The following is a 23,214-nucleotide window of genomic DNA, read 5'->3' as shown; positions in this document are numbered from 1 at the left end:
GATTGGTTTTGATTTCTCCCCAAGTCAGTAAAACTATCCATCTCTCTTGTTGTGAGGCATTCTCCTCAGGATGTTGCACAAGAGCTCTGCCATGAAAGCTGAAGGGGAAATACCAAGCCCAAGGTGTCAGCTAGAGGAAGATCTGGCACCTGTAGCAGCAGGCAAGCTGCACGGCGAGGGCTGGAGAAAGCCAGAGCCTTGCATTGGGCAACACAGGGAGAAGGAGGTGATCTGGGAAGGGTGATTCAGGGCTGTGGTGATGCAAGGTCCCGAGGCAAGGGTCGACCTGGCAGTGACAGTGAAATAGTTGATGGAGTGAGGAGAAGGAAGGGGCAGGTCTGGTTGGGTGAGCACCAGACAGACAGGCGATCCTGCTGCAGCCATTCTGCTGAGTGAGGCAGAAGTTTAGACGGGGGAAAGGCTTCAGTGATTTGAGTGGGACTGGGTCAGAGTTCAGTTGAAAACGAAATTTCACACTCACAGCAAAGATCTTGGAAACCCCTTCACTCTACTCCTTCCATCCCATGTTGGCCTTTACCTACACATCCCGGGTCGGCTCACGTCCACCCGGCTGCACTGCCTGGGGCCGCGGCTCAGCCCCCCTCTCCCCAGCAGACGGGATCAACCCTGGCCACAGCCGCCCCTTTTTCCAGTCACACGTTCCCGGGCACCGTTCCACGTTCCGCCCTTCACCTCCGCCCCCCTCGTTCCGCCCCTCGCCGCGGCTGCGCGGAGTGGGGCGGCCCTGCTGGGCCTTCTGCCCGTCCCAGGGCGGCCCCTACCCGCGACGCCATGCTGCCCAACACGGGGTAAGCAGCCCCAGACCTCCCCCCTCCACCCGCGTCCCCTCCGGCGCACACCCTCCCGACCCCCCCTTCCCTCGCCGCCGGCCGCTGCTTCCCGCTCCCCGGTGCGGCGGGCAGAGCCGCAGGGCGGGGGGCGAGGCTGAGGGAAGGGCCTCAGGGGCGGGGGGCGAGGTGGGATCGGGACGGGGCGGGCTGCCGGGCCGGGCGGTCGGGGAGGTCCGCGCTTGCCATCGGCTGAGAACGTTCATGTGCGGAGGGAGAGGAACCCGCAGATGACGGGGGTTTCCAGTCAGGAAAAACCGGGGGGGTCCCAGTCAGGAAAAGCTGCGCCGCGGGCGTGGATCTCTCCTGGAGTTGGTGAGTGGGTCAGGCCGGGCCGGGGGGCTCCGAGTGTAGGAGGTGAAGGGCGGGGATGCTGGCAGAGCCCCCGGCAACCTCCGTCAGTCCGTGTCCTTGAGCGGGGAGGTTTCTTAGGGGCTGGAGGGCTTCCACAGAAAATTAGTAGTCTATCCGTAATTTTAGGTGTAACAAATTGTTTTTCTCTCTTTTATGCCAAGCCAACACCTTCTTACCTGGCAATCAGATTTTTTTTCCAGTGTAGCATCTTAATTTAGACGGAGTTCCCCACCTCTCTTCAGAGCTAGAACCACTAGCAGCCAGGAAGTTATTATTTGCTCCTGTATGTTATAAACAGGATTATTGAATAAATTCCTAATGTATGTCTAAGCAAGCTGTAAAAAGTGCCCCTGATGTGCCTACAGGTTTCCCTATCAGCAGTTGTGCCTGGAGAGAAGGGAAACTGACTTTTTTTTTTTCAAGTCTCTTGAGCCTGCAAGGCACAGAGGTCAATTTGATATTTTTTTGTCTTATTACCAGAATACACTTGTGATAGAAGCATAAAGAATACAACCTTCACAATGTGTTATAAGCAGCTTGAGACAAGCACATGCTTTAAAAAACTTGTAAACTATTGGACTACTAAGTGAATTAAGAAATAAATCCTAAATCTTGCGAGCTTCTCAGCTTGCTTGTGAGAGTAAAAATTTCTAAATTCTGGCAGATCTGGGTACTGAATAAACAATTGTTGGTACAGAGTTGCTGGATCTGGCTTTGTGAATGCTGTCACACCAGCTTTCAGAGGATAGATAAAACTTCTTGAGTGAGACATATAGAAGTAAAATTAAGGCTGAAGTGGGAATGCTTAAAAAGACATGAAAGGAGTATGAGAGATACTATTAAGTCAGCTCAGGTTTCAGAAGTGATGAGTTGGAAATGAATTTTTCCTGTTTTCCTGCTTCGCTTGTTTTGGTGAATGCTATTTATGTGGACCATAGGGACAGAATTGGAATTTGTGGAGCCAGAATTAAAGGAGGATAGGTCCAGAGAATGAATGTAGTTAGTGGTGATTGTAACCCAGGGAGGAACCAGGGGGTTTATGTAGACTGAAGATGCAGCTGTGCTGAGAAAAAGGAAAATCTGAGGGCAATGGCTATTGTAGGAAAGATTGGAGGGGAAAACTAGAGAGAACATAATTGGAATGAATGGAACATGCTCCCTGATACATTGGATAAAATAATAATTTGGGGAAAGGAACTGAATATGCATCTGGACTCTTCTAGATTGGATTGTGGGATAATTGAGGTTGGAAGGGACATTGAGAGGTCTCTAGTCCAGCCTCTTGCTGAAGGCCAGATCAGTCTGGAGATCAGGCGGAGCTGCTCAGGCTTTTGTCCCTTTGGGTCTTGAAAACCTCCAAGGCTGGGAGCAGCCCTTGAACTTCTCTTGTTGAACTTTGTTTTTTCAGATGGAAAGGGCCTGTTGTCTCTCCTCCATCTGCACTGTACCACGGCATGTATACATTGCTCCATCTCATTAGTCACCCCATAGGTACTGGGGGGGGGGGGGGGTTGCTGTGTCCCTAAAGCTGTTCTCCAGGATGAACTGGCCCTCACACAAGTGCAGAGCCTCCAGCCATCTCTCTTGTCTCCCTTCATTGAACTTGCTCCCATTTGTCATCACATACCTTCTGCTGGGGGATCCAAAAGTGGTCACAGGATAGAAGTGTGGTTTTGGGAGTGTCACAGGGGCTTAATCCCTTTCCTGAATCTCTGGTTATCATGTTCTTCTCGCCCAGGATGATGCTGTTGCCAGGCACACTGCTGGCTCATGCTCAGCTTGCATTCTGCTAAGTCTGCCAAGATTTTCTCAGCAGAGTTGGCATCTGTGTCCCCAGCCTGTCTTGTTGCTGGGACTCTTAAATTCCCAGGTGCAGGACTATGCATCTGTCCTGGCTGAATTTCAGGAGGCCCCTGTTCATCTAGTCTGTCAGAGACCCCCTGGATAGCAGCCCTGCCCTCCAGCTTGTGAAAGAGTTGTCCATCTCCAGGGCATTTTATCCTTCAGTTTGTTGGTAAAAATGTTAGGCAGGACTGGTCCAGGAGCAGAAGTGGCTATGAGTCTCTGTGCAGAGTATTGAGTTACAAACCATCGCCCTCTGAGCCTGACCAATTTTTTACTTTTTGTCAGGTTGTGCAGCCACTGATTATCTTAAAAGTGCCTGCAAAAATATTGTGAGAGGTGGTGTTAAAAACCCTGCTTTCATCCAACCCATTGGGCAGAGGGTTTGCTTTTACTAGCAGTGAAGCAGCAGAAGCCCCTGTGCCTCTGACATCCTTCACAAGCCTCAGCTGCAGGTGAAACTTTGTTTTTTTTCTGCCAGCATCCCAGCACACCTGGGTGATACTCTTATTCCTCCCTTATGGCCTGTCCTTGCTCCCTCTTCATGTGTGACCTGTTGAATTAAATGTAGGTACTGGGAAACTACTGAGGTTAATGTAAAATCTTTAATAATTGCCATTACTGAGAATCATTTTTTTGTCACTTGTCTACAGTACCTGACATTAACATTTTGGTTCTGGACTTGATCTTTAAACCCTGTTCACATGGCAGTTTTTCTTGTTTAGAAGGCTGTGACTACTAAATTACAGAGAACTCCATAGGTGTGTTGTCTCATTAGAGACTGGGATTTTGTTTTTGCAACTTACACCTTTTCTGTTGATGGAGAACGTAGCAGCTCTGTTGTGAACAGTGTGTTGTGTCATTTTACAAAGAGGGGAAAATGTAATTGGGTGACCTGTCTCACCTTCTTGCATGATAGTGTTGGCAGACTGGGAGAGTGCTCTTGTCTTCAATGTGGCTGAACTTAACTGCAGCTCTAGCTGTTTCTTTTGTATTTAGAGGCTGCTCTCCTAGTAAAATGATGAAGGTATTTGTCTGGTTGAAAGACTGCACTAACAACATTTTCCCTGAAAGTGCTGGAATACAATGATTTACAGGTTTTGTTTTGTTCTCCCTCTTCACTCTTCTCCTTACCCTTTCACTTTTAGGAAACTAGCAGGATGTACTCTCTTCATCACAGGAGCAAGCCGTGGCATTGGCAAAGCCATTGCTTTGAAAGCTGCCAAGGATGGTGCAAATATTGTGATTGCTGCCAAGACAGCTGAGCCCCACCCTACTCTCCCAGGGACCATCTACACTGCTGCAGCAGAGAGTAAGTTCTGATACGTGAAGGTAGGGTTCAACTGATGGGATACACCTTGGCTTAGTTGTCCTACCTCTCTTAGCTCCAGTGCACCTTTAATAAAATAAGTTTTGTGCTTCTCTTGCCTCCAAGGAAAGCCAGGAGGTATCGAAATATTACTGTAATGAAGATCTATGTGTGTGCATGCTAATTGACATATACATCTGTATCGTGCACATTCTCAGTGTTAAAATTTGGTTTTGGCTTCCTTGTTCTTCACACAACATGTGAAAGGGTTGCAGTTTGGGGGACACTGATTTTTTTCAATGCCACCCTGAAGCACGTGATTGAAGTAGAGATTCTCAGTAGGTTCATTTCCGAGAGCAAATTTTTTAATGTTTAATATTTTAATTGTGCAGTTGAAGCAGCTGGAGGAAAGGCTTTGCCATGTGTCGTTAATGTGAGGGAAGAACAGCAAATTATTAATGCTGTGGAGAAAGCTGTGAAGACTTTTGGAGGTATGCTGAGGTGTGGGAGAGATGTTAGCAGGCAGATTGTTCAAATAAAAAGGAAAAAGAACAGCCTGCCTTACTTCTGCTTTTTGTCTTTAAATGCTAATGTGAAATGGCTTATTTTAAAACCAGGGATTGATATTTTGGTGAACAATGCAAGCGCCATCTCTTTGTCTGGCACTTTGGAAACAGAAATGAAGAAGGTCAATCTTATGATGGATGTCAATGTACGAGGAACCTACCTTACGTAAGTGCTGAGAGAGAGAAGCAAAGTAATTGTAACAACAGGTATGATGTTATCTCAGTTTTTCCGAGAAATTGTGCAACTGTTTTGCTGCCCCGGAGTTGGAGTGCAAGTATTGCACTTGTGCTCACAGGAAGGTGCTCAGTTATTGGCCTACTCATTTGAAATTAATAATTGCAATAGTTAGTTGCAGGTTGGAGCAAATACAAACCCTCTTACTAGTCATTAAGTGTTCATAAGCCTCTACATGCAGGTAGGAAGAGCTCCAGTTTGGCTTTGCTAAATTCTGTCTGCTCTTGCATTTCAATGACCTTTGCATACATCAAATGCAATGTCTTGTTAAGTTACTTCTCATAAACTTCTTTCTCTTCTTAAAAAACATTAGGTAACTTAAAATAGTTAAAAGAGAAGTGCTAAAGATGTAACTTAACAATCTAAAGTGTTTTCTGCCTACTTACAGTTTATGAATTCTATCGTTTATTTAAATTGCTATACCAGCTTTTGATTTTACTATATCTATGGTCCTGACTTCTATGGTCCAACTCATCTTTTTGGAAATGGATCCAGTAGGTGAAATCATCTTTACATTTACAGGATGTCATTTAAAGTTGCTGTGTTTTAAAATTAAAACTTTGGTTTTTATGAGTTGCGTTTTAAAAAAAAAAAAGTTCTTTAGGATGATGCAGTTTCTCTAAATTCAGTTGTTGCTTGATGTGATCTGGGGCTTTTGTGTCAGAGTTTTATGTAGAATAATATCTGTCATTCTCCTTTGTGCAGATGAATCTGGTTACCAGATTATGCAATTATATTCCTTAACGTTCTTTTGCTAAGAATCAGTGATGGGGTTTGCTATTAGAGTAGTGTCAAACCACACGAGTAGTGCTTTTCCAAATCACAGGAGGCACATGTGCACAATATGTAGCTAGGATGCAGAGGGAAGGGGGGTGAAGGAGGGAAAGACTGTGCTTTCACCCTGTGATGTCTGCTTTTGAAAGACTGTAAGTGTAAGTGGTTCTGGTCTCAGAAAGGAAAATGTGTTTTGGACGTTGGCTTTCTAGAAGGTGCTCTGTGGATATCACTTACTGAATCTCTGAATGGGCTCCACTGTATTGCCAGTGGAAAGCTTCATTTTCCCCTCACCACCCAACAGCAGCAGTCACTTTCCATTAATTAATGGAGAATTCTTAAGGTCATCTGTACTTTGGGTGCTGCTTTGCCTTAAAATGATTAAAAAGCAGGTGAATGTGACATTCTGTGCTGCTGTGAGTGGAAGAGAATATGAGAGATCAACGCATCTGAAAGGAAAGTGCAAGTGATCTTTGTGATTGGGTTTGCAACTGTCAGTTGGGAAGACCTTGTCAAGCATTTCTGCCTTTTCTTCCTGTTGCTTTGTATCATGCTTCTGTTCATGATTTGTAGAGCTCTGCTTTCAATGTTAAGAAAGTTATTGCATCTCTAACAAAGTGGTGCACATTTTTTGTCTGCTTGGGGGAGGTGGGGTGAGTGTCCCATCTTACGTAATATACCTGTTGGCATATTCTTGGTTTCTGTGCTTTAAGAAATTGAGACATCTTTTAGTGAACTTTACACACTGCCACTAAAAAGAGTTGAGACACCCAGGACATAAAAGCAGGTGATAAATGATTTACTTCACTACTTCAGTGATTTTGCATTAGTAGGTGTCCCTTCTGCTGCTGACAGTGTGCATGGGTCCTGTTGAAGTGTGTTAATAGGAGGTTAGTCACGAAGTCTACTGCACTGCAGTTCTCACTGGGAAGCTTGATTAAAAACTTGCCAGCAGAGATCAAATGCAAACCTGTACCCTCATGCTAGGAGTGAAGTCAAATGACTCTTTCTATAAAGTAGAAATAATTATTTAAAGATATAAAATCTAAGTTGAATTAAATACTGATTTCTCCAGTCAGCAGAGAATAAGTTTTCTTTTTTGTTTGGAATATTTATATTATTTCTTTAACATGTTTGTGAAGAAGAAATAGGTGTATGATTAGAAGATTATCTATTACTCAATGGTGTTCTGCACTGTTATTTTTGCTTGTTACCTCATTGTGTTTTGTAGCTTCTACCAGAACTATTACACAGGGATTATGGTTTTTGAGTATCTAGAAAATCAGTGATAGATCGTGCTGCACTGTTCTAAGAATGTGGTCCAGTTAGCAAGAATGAATGCTAGGCTTGACATAAGAGAGCTGGGGAAGATTATTTTTTTTGTTGCTCTTTATATCGATTAAATGTTTGATATTAGAGCAGGGTCTCAGTATAGTATTGGGCTTTCATGAAAACTGGTCTGCTAGTATTTTTTTTTCCTATAATTATAGGTGTTTTAGATAATGAGAGGGGACTGATTTGTCTGAATTTGTCCATCAGGTCTAAAACGTGCCTTCCCCACTTGAGGAAGAGTAGGAACCCCCATATCCTGAACCTCAGTCCCCCTATGAATCTGAATCCTGTGTGGTTCAAAAATCATTGTGGTGAGTACTGTTCAGTGCCTTTGTTGTTATGTTTTCCAAGAGCCACATAAATATTTACTGAAATGTGCAGGAGTGCCAGTCCAGAATGCTAGATCTTGTATCTTTAGCACAGCTTACAGAATGGCACTAACTGTTTCCCAGGGTGTTCTGTACATCACCTAAAAGAAATTTTGCAGGAAATTTTAATGCAGGTTTCATATTTTCAAGGGTGTTTTCAAGGAAAGTGTGCTTTTTCATGAGAAATCCGAAGACTACAAGATATCTTCTGTTCCAAACAGAGATTTAAACCCAAAATTTATTTTCTTAGTGATTCAGCTTCACATTTGATTTAAAGTCCAATGTTGTCTTCTAAAATGGAAATTAATTTTGAGACAGGAAAAGGACACCATTATGTCTTGAGGTTAATGTTGCTCATTTAAAGCTGAAAAAAAAGCCTTTCAATCTTGGACGCTTGTCACATTAAACTCCTTCAGAATTTTTGTTTTTTTTTTTAAACCCCTTGAAATTTATTAAATTATTTTAAAATATTTTAATTAAATTTTATACAATTTTAATTTATTTTTCAATAGAGTACTAGTTTGGTTACTACCAGATAGTGTGCCTTTAGAATCTTTGAAAAAAATGATCTCTCTTGTCAGTGTTCTGCGCATAGAAAGCACAACAAAACCACCATACAGCTAGGCTTCAGTCATTATTTTTGTTAAAACATGTATCTCTCACCTTAGTTGTAGTGAAAAGAGGGCAGTTTTTATCTTCCAAGGGTGGTGGAGAAATGGAAAAGAGATTGGACTCTATGAAGATGCTGTGTTGTCTAAAAAACTTAATTTTCCTCATGAAGAAATCACTTTGTTCTTTTTCATAATTGAATTTCTATTGTTAAAGTGTATATTTTTATCTTCTTATGCTTGTCTTAGCTTATACCATTTCTAAATATGGGATGTCCATGTGTGTCTTGGGAATGGCAGAAGAATTTAGAGGAGAAGTTGCTGTCAATGCGTTATGGCCTAAAACAGGTGATTTTTTTTTTTTTTTTTTTTTTAAATGATACTAACATAATGATTTTCTGTATTTTGTCTTCTATTGCCTGTTTTATTTTGCTTTGATTATACTTTGGTCTTTTTCTGGAACTGATTTGGGAGACTGGGCAGTTCTTTTGCATATTTTTTGTGCTGGTTTTCATTCCTAGTTCTGACTAGACAGTTGCTACTTTGATCCAAACTCCTTTTCAGCTGGTTAGCAATCTGTTCAACTCTTTCAGTTGGATGAAGTGTCTGTGCCACACTTGGCTTGTCTATGTTCTTTCTTATGCACCCAGATAAGAGAAGTGTTAGTGTGCTTAAGTATCTGTGCATATAGCATTGGTTAGAATTCCTTGCTAGTTAAATTCTCAGAGGGTAGATGGAACTGACAAGTTATATACCCATGATTTAAAAAATCCTATTTCTAGAAGTTTTGGCACAGTAGGCCAGCAAATTCACACAAACACCTGCTTGCAAATCACATGAAATTAAAGAGGTCTGTGTAAGAAGGACAACTCAATGCTTTCACATTGTATTAGCATCAATTTGTTGTCAGTGAGATCCAGGGCTGCTATTTGAGGTTTAAAGAGCTGCTTGCCAAATAGGCCAGTCTCCTCACCCCAAATACACCTGTGTGCAGAAATTATACCACTGTCGAAATCTGTAAAGACAGAAGGGTCATCCTGCCCTTTAGTAGTGAGAGCCCAAACATTACAGGTGTGTTTATGCAATTAACTAGTGGAGGGGGAGAGGGAGAGAGGAGAGGACATAAGAATATCCACCAAAGTCCTCTTCTGGGGCGAGTGCACCAATCTAAGTGCTCTAAGTGTTTGCACCCAGACACTTTCCAGCCTTTTGCTGTTAGGAGTTGCAGGCCCCTTTAACTTGTAGTGTGGAAGCTCTCGGATTTGGTTCCTCTAAGGTGAGGAATATGAGCAAAACTTAAGTATTTTTGACAAAATAACTTCAATTTCTTTGCTTTAATGCTCTAGGTGATAACTCAGTTGAACACTTGGTGTGTCTGACAAACCTGGTTCTTTTTCATGGGTCTGGATGCTTGCATCCTAAATTCTCCCAATTAAGTAATGCAATACTTCTGATTAAGCAATGTAAACTGTATATGAGAGTGAAGAAATTATTCCAGAGCATCTCATTCAGAGAGCTGTGCTCTTAAGCTGCAGACAGTGTTGTCTGCAAAGTTCTTAATTACAAAAATCCACTATAATCTCATACAAATGCGATTAGCCTCAGTGGTAGGATGGATGTGGGTATCTGTTGATTAATCCAGCTCACTCAAAAATGAAGCTGTCTATGAGATGCCAAGAGCTCTTCATTTATCCAAAGTGAAAGTGGAAGCCTACCAGAGGCCAAGAGGCAATGCCTGTGCCAAGAGTGCATGTGGAAATAGAGGTAACCTGGGACAGGACTGGAAGACTCATTGTGTGCATTAGAGGACAGCAGCACTGTATATTGAATAGGTTGGACAGTGTGCAGGCAGTGTGCAGGCAAGGTAGTACCTGCTTAAAGCATTTTTACTTCACTCTCTGAGCACAGGCTTTCTGTGCTCAGAAGAATAATACTTAACTCTAACAAGAGGCGTCAGAATCATAGAATATCAGATTGGAAGGGACCTCAAGGATCATCTGGTCCAACCCTTCTAATATTATTGTTTATATGAGGTGTCCCAGCACCCCACTGAGCTGAGACTTAAAACTTCCCAAAGTGGGGGAAAGTCTCCCTCCCACCCCCCCCACTTCTCCTGGGAGACCATTCCAATGTCTGATTGTCCCCATAGTGAAAATTTTCCTCTTGTGTTCAACCAGAATATCCCCAAGAGCAACTCGTGCTCATTGCCTCTTGTCTTGTCCATGTGACTCCTTGTAAATAGGGAATCTCCCTCTTCTTTGTAGCTGCCGTTTAAGTACCAGAACATTGTAATTACGTTTCCCCTAAGCCTTCCCTTCTTAAGGCTGAACAAACCCAGTTAGTTTTCTCAGCCCCTCCTCATATGTTCTGGTCCTCTGATCATCCTTGTGGCACTTCTCTGGATCCTCTTCAGCTTGTCCACATCCTTTTTGTACATCAGGGACCAAAACTGAACACAATACTGCAGGTGTGGTCTGCCAAGCACTGAGTAGACTGGAATGATGACTTGTTTCTCTCTGCCCTTGTTGATGCAGCCCAACATCTGTTGGCTTTCTTTGCAGCTGCATCACACTGTTCACTCATGTTGAGCCTGTTGTCCACCATGACCCTCAGGTCCCTTTCCAGCCAAGTGGATCCCAGTCTGAACTGCACTCCTGGGTGTGCCCAGGTGCAAGACCTTGCCCTTATCTACATTGAAGTTTGTGAAGTGCACTTTAGCCCACTTCTCCACTCTGTCTAAGCCAGGACAGTGGCTCTCCCTTCCAGGGCATCCCAACTTCTCCACTCATCCTGGTGGCATCAGCAAAATTAATCAGGGTGCTCCTGATCCCAACATCCAGGTCGTTTCTGAAGATGTTAAAACAGCATTGGACCCACTGTCACTCTACATGTGACCTGTTGCCAGCTGGAGGATCAACTATTTACTGTCACCCTCTGAGTACAGTCTGTCATCCAGTTCTCCAGCCACCACAGAGACCACTTGTCCAGTGGTCTGAGTCAGTTTCTTCAGGAAGAGGCTGTGGGGTACCATATCAAAAGCCTTGGCAGAAGGGTAGTGCCAGGAAAAGTGAACAGGTTAAGGACACCACAGATTAGTAGAATATATTCAGGTCAGCAGAACCTGGTAAATTTCATCAGAATACTTGACAGAAATATTCTCTGAACTGTTAGCTGTTATTAAAAAAATGAATAATCTTTTAGGACAGACCAAAGAAAGGCAACTTTCTTTCCTATCCTTAAATATGAGTAAAAGACCTAGGGAGACCCAGGTGCATTTTGATGTACTCTTTTCTATTTAGGTGTGTTTAAAGAAGTTCAGCTGATTTGGGGAAGAAGAAAAAAAAAAAAAAAAAGGCGCTGAGGTTAGTAGAAGGTAAATGAAACCTAGGGGCTAGTCCTCACCCAGAATAATAAAGTAAAGCAGTCAAGAGGTCATCTACTCACTCTGCACATTGCTAGAAAACACTCTGACAGAATCTTGCTGGCTGGCATTGAAGGCCGTTCTCTTTTTTCCCAGTTGCTACTTTAGGAAGTGGATGATCCAGCCCAGTGGGGTGTGTCCTGCGCAGTGCATGTTCGTTGTTTTTTAAAGGATATTGGGATCGTTTCTGCATCAGAGCTGCTGTTACTTTCTGTATAGTGGAAACACTGATAGGAGGACAAAGGGATTTACAATCCGCTTTATCCTTTGGCTTCCAGGATCTGCTAGTCTGAGGTGCAGGAGAGGATTTGTGAATCTGTCCCAGAATTGAGGGACAGAGCATTGAGTCTTACACAGCAGATAGAAAAAGTCACGAGGCAGGATGGTATGAGAGGAAAACAGTAACATGGCAAATGCCAAAAGCTACAACCAAACTACCTCTGTGGAACAGGATGAAAGAAAAAAGAAATGGTATCTCAGCCTGAACGAGAAAATTAGACTTAGACAGGAACATGCTACAAAATTAGTTGCAGAAGTTACTAGAACTGATTAACAAAACTACCAGAACTTCAGAATATCTGGATTTTATTCTTGTGCCAAACACAGCCTTTCTGTAGAATACTGAATAAGTTATTTGAGTTTTTGATATTTGGTTTCTCACTAACTTAGGAGAGACACTTTGGTATGTCATGGAAATCATTTACAAGGCTAAAATAAAGCATCAAGATTTTCACTGTAGTAATCACCAAAGGGACATACCTCCTAATGGTTGAAGTATCATATGTTCACTTTGAGAAAAACGGTTTTACTGTTAGTTTCTTATGTCCTGAATAACCTGGAGGAAATCCAGGGGATGGAGGGAACACTTATAAAGGGATGGAAGGATGTAAATGTCATGAAAATTCCTGCCCATTATTCTACTTCTTTCTTCCCTTAGTAGTCTTCTGTTTTTTTAATGCTTCTTTTAGGGAATTATTTAATGGTTAGTAAAAATTTGTTTGTTTCCTTTTGCATGAAAGGAAAGCAAGGTGTGTGCTTACCAGTGGCATGGGCAGTTCATGTATGTTGTCTGTGTTAAAGCTTTGTTTTCTTAACCTTCCAAACTTTCTAGCCATACATACATCTGCTATGGACATGCTGGGAGGAGCTGGAATAGAAAAACAGTGCAGGAAAACGGACATCATTGCAGATGCTGCGTATTGCATTTTAACAAAACCAAAAACTTTCACTGGAAACTTCATTATTGATGAAGTTCTATTGAGAGAAGAAGGAGTTAAGGATTTTGATGTCTATGCAATTGCACCAGGTAAAACAGACTTTTAAGATGAGAAGTACATTCAGGAAGGGGGCAAGGCTGCATGGAGAATAGTGACAAAGTGTTGATTATAGAGGCTCTTAAATTAGTCTGTGAAATGTTTCCTTGCCTTGGGTATCAGAACACATATGTGCCTTCTTGGAAAACACATACGTGTCTGCTGAGATTTTAATCATAAAGTGCCTATTAAATTAAAACAAAATAAACAAACAAAAAACCCCCACTTTAGTTAAAAACAAAACTAAACTAAACATTGTAATGAAAAAAAAAACCCTGCACTATAGATGTACATATTGCTATTCATCAGCTAGTGAGACTGTTTGTTTAAGGAACAAAACTCTAAATATGTTATTTCATGCTGTGTCTTTCTTTAAATTGTAGTTTAAGTACTTATAAACTTAACTCCAGTTTCATACAAAATGGATTCCTGTTTGTGCTGTCCAGTTTTGTTTAGACTTACTATTACATTTTTCCTCCCTTTTAGGCCACCCCCTGATGCCTGACTTTTTCTTGGATGCTGAAACTGATGCGACAGCCATGACACATGGTAGGAAATTGATGTGTGTAGAAACTGATCTTCTCTGACCATAATGAATGCCCTCTCTCTTTCAAGTTTTTCTTTTTTCTTTTCTTTGAAGAGCTTTGGCTCCAGTCAAGCCATGTGGCAATGACTGGAGGGTGTGATTTTTGGAAATGGTACTGTACTTAAAGCTAGCAGAAGAGTATTATTGCTTCCTGCAGGACATTTATGGTATAAAATCAGTATTTTATTTTGAAGGATCCTTTTTAACAATCTGAATTCTGGTCGCATGAGGGTCACAGGAAAACATTACTGGAAAAAGAACTTAAATACCAAGCAGCACATTTTGCAGGAGTATCTGATTTGACTTGACAGATTTATGAGAAAGAACACAACTTAGAGCCCCCATTGCTTATTAGATAATACTGAAAAATGTAACAGTTTAAATATCTCTTAAATGAGTTTTATTTAAAAAAAACAAAAAAAAAGCATTGGTTTTGCATTTTCAGAATGCAGTGTATCGGGCAGGAGGGTGATGAAGAATGATGACCAAATTTCACAGGCATGCCAGAACAGGGAAAAGAGAAGAGAAGAGCAGGCAAAGTTTGAATAGTCCCTTTACCTTGATAATACTTCATGGGCAGGACTGGCACAAGGACTGTTCTGCCAAGAATCGACAGTGTTTGTTCCTTGTTCAGGTGCTAAGAGCATCCTATACCAGTATTCTTAGAGACACAGGAAAATACTCCTTTCCCCTACTGTGAAGCTGAAGTCTTTTCAAAGGGATGTCTCTATCTGTATATCTCCTTGCAGTTTTAAAGAGCTTTGCTTTTGAAAGGGAAAAATAATCTGTTTTGTAGGTGCTTCTCAAGCATCCAAAGAGGAGGAGAAGTTAAGTGAAGGAGCAGCTGGAGCCAAGGATCATGCAGACAAGGCCCAGGGCCCTGTTGCAGAAACATTCAGAGTTATTCAGGGATCCCTGAGTGAGGAGTTTGTGAAAAGTACCCAGGGAGTCTTTCAGTTTGAATTATCTGGTAAGGCCATGGCTTGTGAAACCTTCACACGCTCACTCTCACTCCTAGCACAAGGCACTGGGTGTTTTGGAACAGCAACACTCACCTCCAGCTGATCCAAACAGCCCCCCTACTCCCTTTTCCCCATTTTGTTGTGTTCTGCGTGGTGATGCTCCTTTGCAGGAAGGAGCAGCTTCATCTCTGGTGTATGTGGGCATCTTTGTCTCAGCACTGGCCCCACTGGGTGAGGATGAGAGGAGCCTGGCTGCTGGTGGGGTCATGGCAGACACACCAGCTGCCACCACTCTGTCTGCAAAGTGCTGCCTTCGGGCTCTCTGTCCTTGTCCCTGACACAGTGTGCTTTTGGGTGCCTGCCCAAGGCTGGCTTGGCCTGCACACAGAGCATGGGGCAGGTGGCACCTTCTAGCAGAGCCTTGCCACATCTGTTTTGTTGTGTAGCTGCTTTAAATGGGCACAGCTCATGCTGTGGAGAAATGGGAAGGGCTCAGCAGTCCTGCTGCCTGGTCACCTCTTTTCATTCTCTGTTCAGGTGATGGTGGCGGCACTTGGTACATTGACCTGAAAACCAAGGGTGGCGGTGCTGGCTTTGGAAAGCCTCCAGCAGCAGCTGATGTGGTTATGAGCATGTCAAGTGCTGACTTTGTGAAAATGTTCAGAGGTAAGTGACAAAGGCGTTTGCCAGGGTGAGTGCAGGGCCTGGTGCCCAGAAACATTTTGCTAATGGGCAAATAAACAACTCCTTGGTGTGTTATCCTGGGATGGAGGAGCTTTCGACTTGTGTCTCAAGAGAAGAATAGGCTAAAGCTCCTTGGATTTTTCTGCATTCTGTGAATGGGAAGAGCACAGAAGATTATACTTCTTTCACTAATTACGTATGATGAACATTTTAGCAGTGAGTGTAGCTTCATAAAGAAACCAGTTACTCTGTTGGACTTCTGCACATATCTGTGTTTCCAAAAGATGCACTGATTTACAGCAGAACTTGGTAGGAAGATAGTTGCTGAGTCTCACTGTAGCTGCTTTATATTTTCATGTGCACAGGCTGTCTCCAGTTAATTTTCATTTTCTGATGGTTCTTTTTCTTATTTTTAGGTAAACTAAAGCCAACTCTGGCCTTCATGACAGGAAAATTGAGGATTAAAGGTAACATGGCGCTAGCTATAAAGCTTGAGAAGTTGCTCACACAGCTGAACTCTAAACTGTGAGGGGAAACCCATAGTAACAGAACCTTTTTGAAATTTACCTTTCATATATAACTGCAATAATGTTTTTAAGTGGTAGTCCTAATGCAATATAAGTATGGATAAAATGTGAGATTTTTTTGAGAAGAAATAAATCCATCTGATTAAGACAAGAAGGTGTCTGTGATGAAACAAATTCATTCTCAAGAGTACACATTAGGTGTCAGGTGTCTTCTGCTCCTGTTGATCATTGCAGGACAATTGAAGTGAGATTTTTACCTATGTATTTACTTGCACATATGTCCCGTATAAAAGGTTAGGAGGAGCAAATGTCACCCTGCAGTTCTCTATGACAGAAGGTGGTATGCAGAGATTCCTGAGCTGTCTTAGAAGTGGAAGCAATATGGTCAGTTCAGCAGGGACTTCATTACCCCAGTAAATAAATATCTTGGTGGGTTTTTTATGCTTTCCAGAGTTTATTACCTACACAAGTTCTCATACCTTTGTATTGCCCTGAGTTAGGCTGCACAGGCATATTGATAGTGAAGTTTTCTTTTCGTGCAAGGGTACACACGCGTGTACAGAAACACACCCACACAGTCCCCAGCGCTGACTGCCACGAACAAGGTGCTGCCTCCCACAGCACCTTCATGCAGCATTTCCAGGATTACCCTACATCACTGCAGCCAGCCACTTCCCCTTCCTTTGGCTGGCAAAGACTGAAGGTAATGAGTGAAGGCATGCCCGTCCCTGCTCTGTACAGTGGCCAAGTGCACCCGTGGTCTGTAACTCTGGTTGGCAGCATCTGCAAAGTCAGTTGGACTGGCCTTAAAATACTTACCCAGTGTCCCGAAAACACCTTCTCAGAATTTAGAGCATTTTACTTTCTTGAGCAAGCTAAGAAGTTTGCAAGACTTTGGATTTGTTTCTTAAATCATTCAGCAAGCCAGTAGTTGACAAGTATTTAGAGCATGCACTTGCCTAAATATGCTTTTGATGTTCATTGTGGAGATTCCCTCTCTATTGTTTCCATCACAGTTGAATTCAGGCCACAAGACAGAAAATGTCAGGTTCTCCTCTGTGCCCTTTCCTCCTTTCTCACCAGGCACAAGGGTCTGTGGGTGCAGAGGAAGGGAAGGGCTGTCTCACCCTGCATGGAGCATTGTGGCAGTGCAGGCAAGGGACACCCCAGTGCGCATCAGTGGGCTCTGTGACAGTGCCCTGCCCACTGCCCTTGAGCCTGGGGGTCCCAGCCCAAAGGTTCCAGTCTCCCCGGGGCAAGGTCTGCACCTCAGCCCCATGATGGTGCCAGGGTTGGAAACAGTTCCTGAGCTGCTGACTCGAGAGTAGCCTGGGGCTGCACACTCCTGCCTGCAGAGGGCGGAGTGGGCAGGAGCATTTGCATGTGCTGGGACACTGAAGCAAAGGCTGCATGTGGAACAGGAGGGAGAGAAGATCCAGCACTGGAAACCAAGAGTTCTCTGGAGGAGACCAAATGTCTGAACTGGTGCAATAATGCACACATACTGGGGCTGCTGGAGTAAACTAGTGTATGTGCTCTGCCTCTTGATGAAACCCCTACAACAAAATTAAAACCTCCTCTGACCCCTGCTGTGCTGCCTGCCTGCTGCTACTGGGGGCAAGGCTTCCACCTGCTCCCAACTTTGGCTTGTCTTTCCCCCTCAGCTTTCATGCAGAGATCCTGCACAGCATCCTCAGAGGGATTTGGCTCTCAAAGAAGAGGAAATCTCCCAATGGGTCTGAAGTCAATGTGAAAAATAGAGAGAGATGGTTTACTGACTTGAGAAGAAATCAAACCAATCCATTAGCAGAGGTGCTGCTGGGTCCTTGTGCATCAGTGTGGTGATGGTGGTTTCACTGTCCCTGCAGATCCTCCTGCCACACAGCTGCAGACTCCTGCAGGGACCCTGCCTGGCCAAGCCGAAGGGGCCGAGGGCCTCCTGGCAGCTTTGTGTCTGGCGAGTCTCTCCCCCCCGATGGCTTTCCCACGGTTGGCATCCTGCAGAGGTGGGAGCACAGCAGCTTTGCTGGGAAGATGTGCAGGCACGGCTCTCCTCTCCTTCGGGCTCTTTGCAGGTGTGCAGCCCAAAGCAGGGGGAGTGCAGGGCTGGAGTGTGACAGCTCTGTGCCAGGATGGTGAGCTTGTGCCTGCAGGGAGCTCCCTCTCTCCCTCCCCGTCAGGGACCTGCCGTGCCTGGGCAGAGAGCTGCTGGTTGCAGCCTTGCACAGGTGTGCCTGGAAGAGAAGCCCCGAGGAATCATGTCCAGTTTTCTGCCCCTCAGGTGGTGTTCTCATGGATGAAATGGAGCAATGGGTTTTTTTTCTGCATAAGGGGGATCAGTTGACACCCCAGGAGGTTTTTTAGTGTGAGAAGCAGAGGGCGTTTTGAGACAGTGCTACAGGAGCTGGCACTCTCGTGTGTTGGCTCCGAGCCATAGCAGAGTCTTTTTAGCTGACCATCACTGTATTTAAAGTACTCCCGTTGAACACACTAGTGGATTTGAATATTAAATCATATTTGGCTACCTAAAAACGAAAAATGAGAACTTACCTCAGCACACTGCTACTTGAAGCAGTTCCCAAACTTGGCTCAAACTTTAATAATTTTTTGGAAATAAATGTGTATGGAGGACAGGTGTTCAGAGTGGCATGGAGGTCGGGTTTTTAAAGTGTTTATTTTTAAAATTTTGTAATAAAAAACAATTACATATGACTGAGTACATACTCAAAATTGGTTCTTTTTCTGTTGCCCGAAACAATATGTGTATTGCTACTCACCAGCTAGTAACACGCTTTTTCTTTCTCAAATGTTTGTGGGGTTTTTGCAACTTTGACGGTTTCTCTCAAACTCTCAGCTTCTTCAAACTTCATCAAAACTTCTAGCTTTGAGGTTTTTTAGTGTGAGAAGCAGAGGGCGTTTGAAAAGGTCAAACAGGAGCTGGCACTCTTGTGTGTTGTCTCCCTGCAGTTGCTCTGGTGCCCCCAGCTCAACCCTTCACTCCCTGTGACCAGCAGCAGGGCAGTGCAGGTTTACCCTGGGCTGAGCCACTCACGTCTGTGCCCGTGGTCCAGGGATGGGGAGGCACGTCCGACAGGAAAACGTTTCCCTGGAGCAGGGGGAGCCCCTGGCCCTGCAGCTGCCCACAGGAGGGCGCAGCTTTCCCTTGGCTTCCCAAAGCCGCTGCTTCAGCTTTGTGGGGTCGGGGGTTTTGTCCGTCGGGGGTTTTGTCCATCAGCCGTCGAGTCTGTGCTCCCACTGCAGTGGCGTGGCAGCAACACCTCCTGGCTGGCTGCTCCCCTGCACTCTGGGTTCACCTGAGGAAGGTGACGAGGCAAATACAGCCATTCAGAAGGAGCTGGCAAGAATGGTCCAAGTGAGTGATGTCAGCTGTTCCCTGAGGGCCCTCAACAAGCGTGAGATCATCCAGGCCAGTGGTCTGGTCTGAAAAGGTTTTCTCCAGCTGGCAATCCCAACAGTCTCGCTTCTGCTCGTCCAGTCTGTGTGCCCCTGGCTCAGTCCTGTGTAGCTTGGTGGAGAGTTTTGTAAGTTACTACAAGCTTCCTGTGCCTCAGTACCACGGGGAAAAGGTATTACAGGAACCATGTCTTCATTATCTATCTCACACTATATAAAGGTGGAATACTAGGTTTTGGTTGTACACTGGACACAGTTGCTCATAGGGAAATCTTCCTCTCATCTCTCTATTGAATTTTCTCTGGAGCGTACCTGTTTTCAGAGAGGAAGACAGATTTCAGTTTCTTAGTTTCTTTTTCATATGAGAGTTATTTCTTGCTCATGGTGTAAACTTAACATAAGTTCATTTAAATGGAAATATTTTTATTCAGTTTTAGAGACATTACAAGAAACACAGTGAGTGTATAGAACAGGCTTCCAGCTATTCTGGGGGGCATGGAAGAGTGTTCAGTTCCTTCAGCACTACAACAGCCACTCTAGAGGTGGTTCATCTGTCTTCCACCAAGATTCAGCAGCTCCTTTGCAGTGCTTCTGGCAGAGACAATTCAGTGGCAGGCAGTGATGAGATCCAGTGACTGGCACAACTCTTGTTAGTTCGGTCTTTGAGCTGGATCATAGAGCAATGTAGGTTTTAGAACTGGAATTACCAAAACCAACAGATTTGTTCCCTCGCTGTTTTAGAAAGCCAAGCAGCTGACTGTGGAGCATCTTCTGTGTGTGGAACAGCTCTTACGATAGCCAGCATTATTTGCTACCATCAACTAACAAACACAGTCTGTTTAAGACAGCTATATTGTGTTTTCAGCTCATAATTGCTAAAATGTTAAAGTCCTGTACTGCATAAGTTTATGTCTGCTACCAAAAGGGGGAAAAACAAGGCAGTTTCATGAATAAGCTAGTGTAAGTTATTCACCAACACATTTAATTTATTACCAAAGAGTTTATTTGGATACACTGTAGAAACTCTTCTTAGGATTTTTTTGAGCAGTAATATAACTACAGGCAGACTAGTTACCATATCAAGCATTTGTATCTTTTTCAGCTGTATTGCCTTGGAGAAACTTCTAAAAATGGAGGCCCTAATTAATCACAATTACATTTATTTTAAAAATAACGTTTGAAGTTCTGCTCTACCAATGGCTCAAATGACTGACCTCTATCCCCTTGCTTGTAGCCCTACGTTTTTTTTTTTGACATCTTGGACCAGCATTAGTCGAATGTGTATGGTCTGTGATTCTCCTTTGTTTTATTTTTGCCAATAGACCATAGTCCAGAATTTCCTGAAAAAGCCCAGGCTATTTTAATATCCTTGACTATTTCAAAAGTTCTTTCAGAACAGAAGAGGAAGGAAACATCTGTCAGCCCTGGTATGTTTCAAGCTCCCTTACATGATGAGTCTCCTTTACACTCACCAGTTAGGTTTAATGCAATGTATATTAATAACATTTCTCCTCTTACAGTTTAGCTGTTCTTTTGGACACATTAATTGTGAGTATTGTGTTAGGAATACTTGAAGCAATTAGATTTGCTGGAAAACAGGATGATGCTGAGTTTCTTTGCAGCAGAAGGAAGAGCACTCGATTAGGCATTTTTATGTCTAATATAAGAAGGACTCTTAAAATGCAGGTAATAAATAACAAAACAGATCATGGGAAGATAGCTGTGATATTTATCTCCAAGAACACTTCAGATTAATCTTCTCAGTTGTCTCAAATACAATCACTCACCTCCCCTCAGTGAAAAATCTGGGCTAATTGGTTCTTTATTTAATGCAACTTCACCTTTAGCGTTTCAAAATAAATGTTTCTGTGTGCAAGGAACCTGTCAATATTTAACATAGAGCCACAATGCCTCTCCAGCCCCTAAATTAACTCTCTTCTGGTTAGGCATGTGAAAGCATAGACAAACTAGTTGCAAAGCAGCAAAATTAAGTCCTTTATCTTCAAAGGTAAACCATATGCATTCTGCAGCCTTGTTCACAGTAAAAAAAAAACCAAAACAAGCACACAACAAAACCTAATCAGATAAGTAAAACCAAAACAGTAGAGAAACACTTCTGAATTCTGTTCCATAACAGTAGGAAATAAACAGTGGGAGACAGATATTCAAAGTTGGTCATGCACGCATCCTTGCACAGAACTGAAGTCAACAAAGAGTTTCATCATTTTTCCCAGCCATATAAGATCTGATTCCAATGGACAAATGAAACTGTTTGGGTAAACATTTCACTCTGAAGGATCTTCTTTGTCCTTCTAAAATGTTCTTATCATATACTGCCCTTGAGTGTCTCCCTCTGATTCCCAGTTCCGTTGGCCATGTTTGTTCTGAAGACTTCTAAACCACAGCACTGCCCCCAATGTCTCACCTAACTACACAGCCAACTCAGATATTCTGTTACACGGGGGTGATTGGTATCAAGGTCAGTTGTTTTTTCCTTGGTAACAGTTGGATTGAACTAGCAGGTGTGCTGATTATTCCTGTGCAAACAAAAAATGTGCAATAGCAAACACCCCCAGTTAGGATAAGTACAACTGAAAAACAGAATTTTGTGAAAATTTGTTATTTAGTTGGGGACCACATTTTCCATTGCAAGACACTTCACTCTATATTATAAACAATTTCAGAATCCTTTAAAAAAATACTACAATGATTTTGTTGCAATGGAAGCATCTTTTTACACATTTCATACTCTAAAGTCTGAGTCTGTCAAAATAAATTGATGATTGAGAGAAGTGGAGGTCCACAGTAATGTGTGAAAGCCTCAGAAACTGACAGGAGACTAAAGAGCAGTAAAATGGGAACTGCAGTGGACCACATTACAGCTTTTGCTATTGCTACAGCAGTTTTCTGCATGAGTAAAGATGGTGTGGTGTGGTGTGGCATGGTATGTGAAGATTATCACTTTGCTTGCAAGCAAAATGCATGAGCCTGACCTGACATGTAATAGTTTCCCTCACTAAACAAAATAGTGTGTTAGTAATAAACCATTGTGAAGAATTTTCTCTCTTCTCTAAGGAATTTTGCAATAAGTGCCTCTTTTAAGGCCTACTGCTCCAACACTACTGTTTAAAGCATGACTGCAACGTTTCCAGATATGACCCTTTTTCTCATACTCCTCTGCTTAATTCAGTCACTCTATGCAAGCCAAGATAGTTACACAAATTTATTAGACTTTCAACTCTCAGCACCAGCCTGAAGATACAAAACATGTGTACTGAGATATTCACACAATTTAGATTTTATTTTTCATTGTCAAAGATCTTCTCCATGTTTTAGGGGCTGTTATGATGGGAAAGGAAGATACTTCTGTTCTCCCTGATCAAATTTATGAAACCAGGAGGAGGAGGAGGAGGAGTGAATGATACAGAATTTTTCTACACGAGGGTGCATGCAAGTAGTAGGATGCAGAAGTCAAAAAAGTGTTTTGAAGAGCAAGACACCCGCAGATAAACCCCACTGTAATCTGTGCTGGTTGTCCCACTGACTTCACCTATCAGTCAGTGGAAGTAAATCATGTTGTATTTCTCTATATGCATTCTAAACAGCACGGACAACATGCTGTTTAGAGTGCACATAGAAAACTTCCAACCCTGTTTTCTGTCCACGGGTAGATGAGGAGCTAGTTGAGAGAGTTTGTGGGTTAGAATTAAGGGGTAGGCTAATGTGGGGGACATTGTGGTGGGTGTCTATTACAGGTGACCTGATCAGAATGAGGAAGTCAATGAGGAATTCTACAGGCAGCTGGTAGCAGCCTGATGACCACAGGCCCAGGTTCTCATGGAGACATTTTAACTACCCAGATATTTGGTGGAAGGCCAAATCAGCCATTCACAGTCCAGGAGGTTCCTCCAGTGCACTGATGATAACTTCTTGATGAATTGGTGGAGGAGCCAGCCAGGAGTGGAACATTGCTGGATCTTGTCCTAACCAACAAGGAGGGCTTGGTGGAAGCAGTGAAGGTTGAGGGCAGTGACCATAAGATTGTGGAATTCAGTATCTTGTATGGTAGAA

The 23,214-nt window shown here is 43.2% G+C and overlaps 2 protein-coding genes across 3 annotated transcripts in view; both read left to right on the top strand.

Annotated features, from left to right (window-relative positions):
• Window positions 1-23,214, top strand: part of SUSD1 (sushi domain containing 1) — a 169,223-nt gene that overhangs the window by 34,459 nt on the left and 111,550 nt on the right. The window lies entirely within an intron of this gene.
• Window positions 655-15,883, top strand: HSDL2 (hydroxysteroid dehydrogenase like 2). 2 transcript variants are annotated; one of them, XM_071730448.1, is made up of 12 exons: window positions 778-809; window positions 2,611-2,658; window positions 4,193-4,356; window positions 4,746-4,844; window positions 4,971-5,085; window positions 7,468-7,571; window positions 8,486-8,584; window positions 12,769-12,963; window positions 13,457-13,519; window positions 14,353-14,526; window positions 15,056-15,184; window positions 15,619-15,883. In XM_071730448.1, exons 1-12 carry the CDS (start codon window positions 793-795, stop codon window positions 15,729-15,731), a joined length of 1,320 nt encoding a protein of 439 aa, XP_071586549.1. In that variant the 5' UTR covers window positions 778-792; the 3' UTR covers window positions 15,732-15,883. The 2 variants fall into 2 exon arrangements, with proteins under 2 accessions (XP_071586550.1, XP_071586549.1); XM_071730449.1 differs by lacking the exon at window positions 2,611-2,658 and having other exon boundaries at window positions 655-809.

Source organism: Heliangelus exortis, chromosome Z (assembly GCF_036169615.1).
Source record: "Heliangelus exortis chromosome Z, bHelExo1.hap1, whole genome shotgun sequence".
Taxonomy (NCBI): Eukaryota; Metazoa; Chordata; class Aves; order Apodiformes; family Trochilidae; genus Heliangelus; species Heliangelus exortis.
Note: the sequence above shows the minus strand (reverse complement) of the source record. Positions and strands in the feature narration are given on the sequence as shown.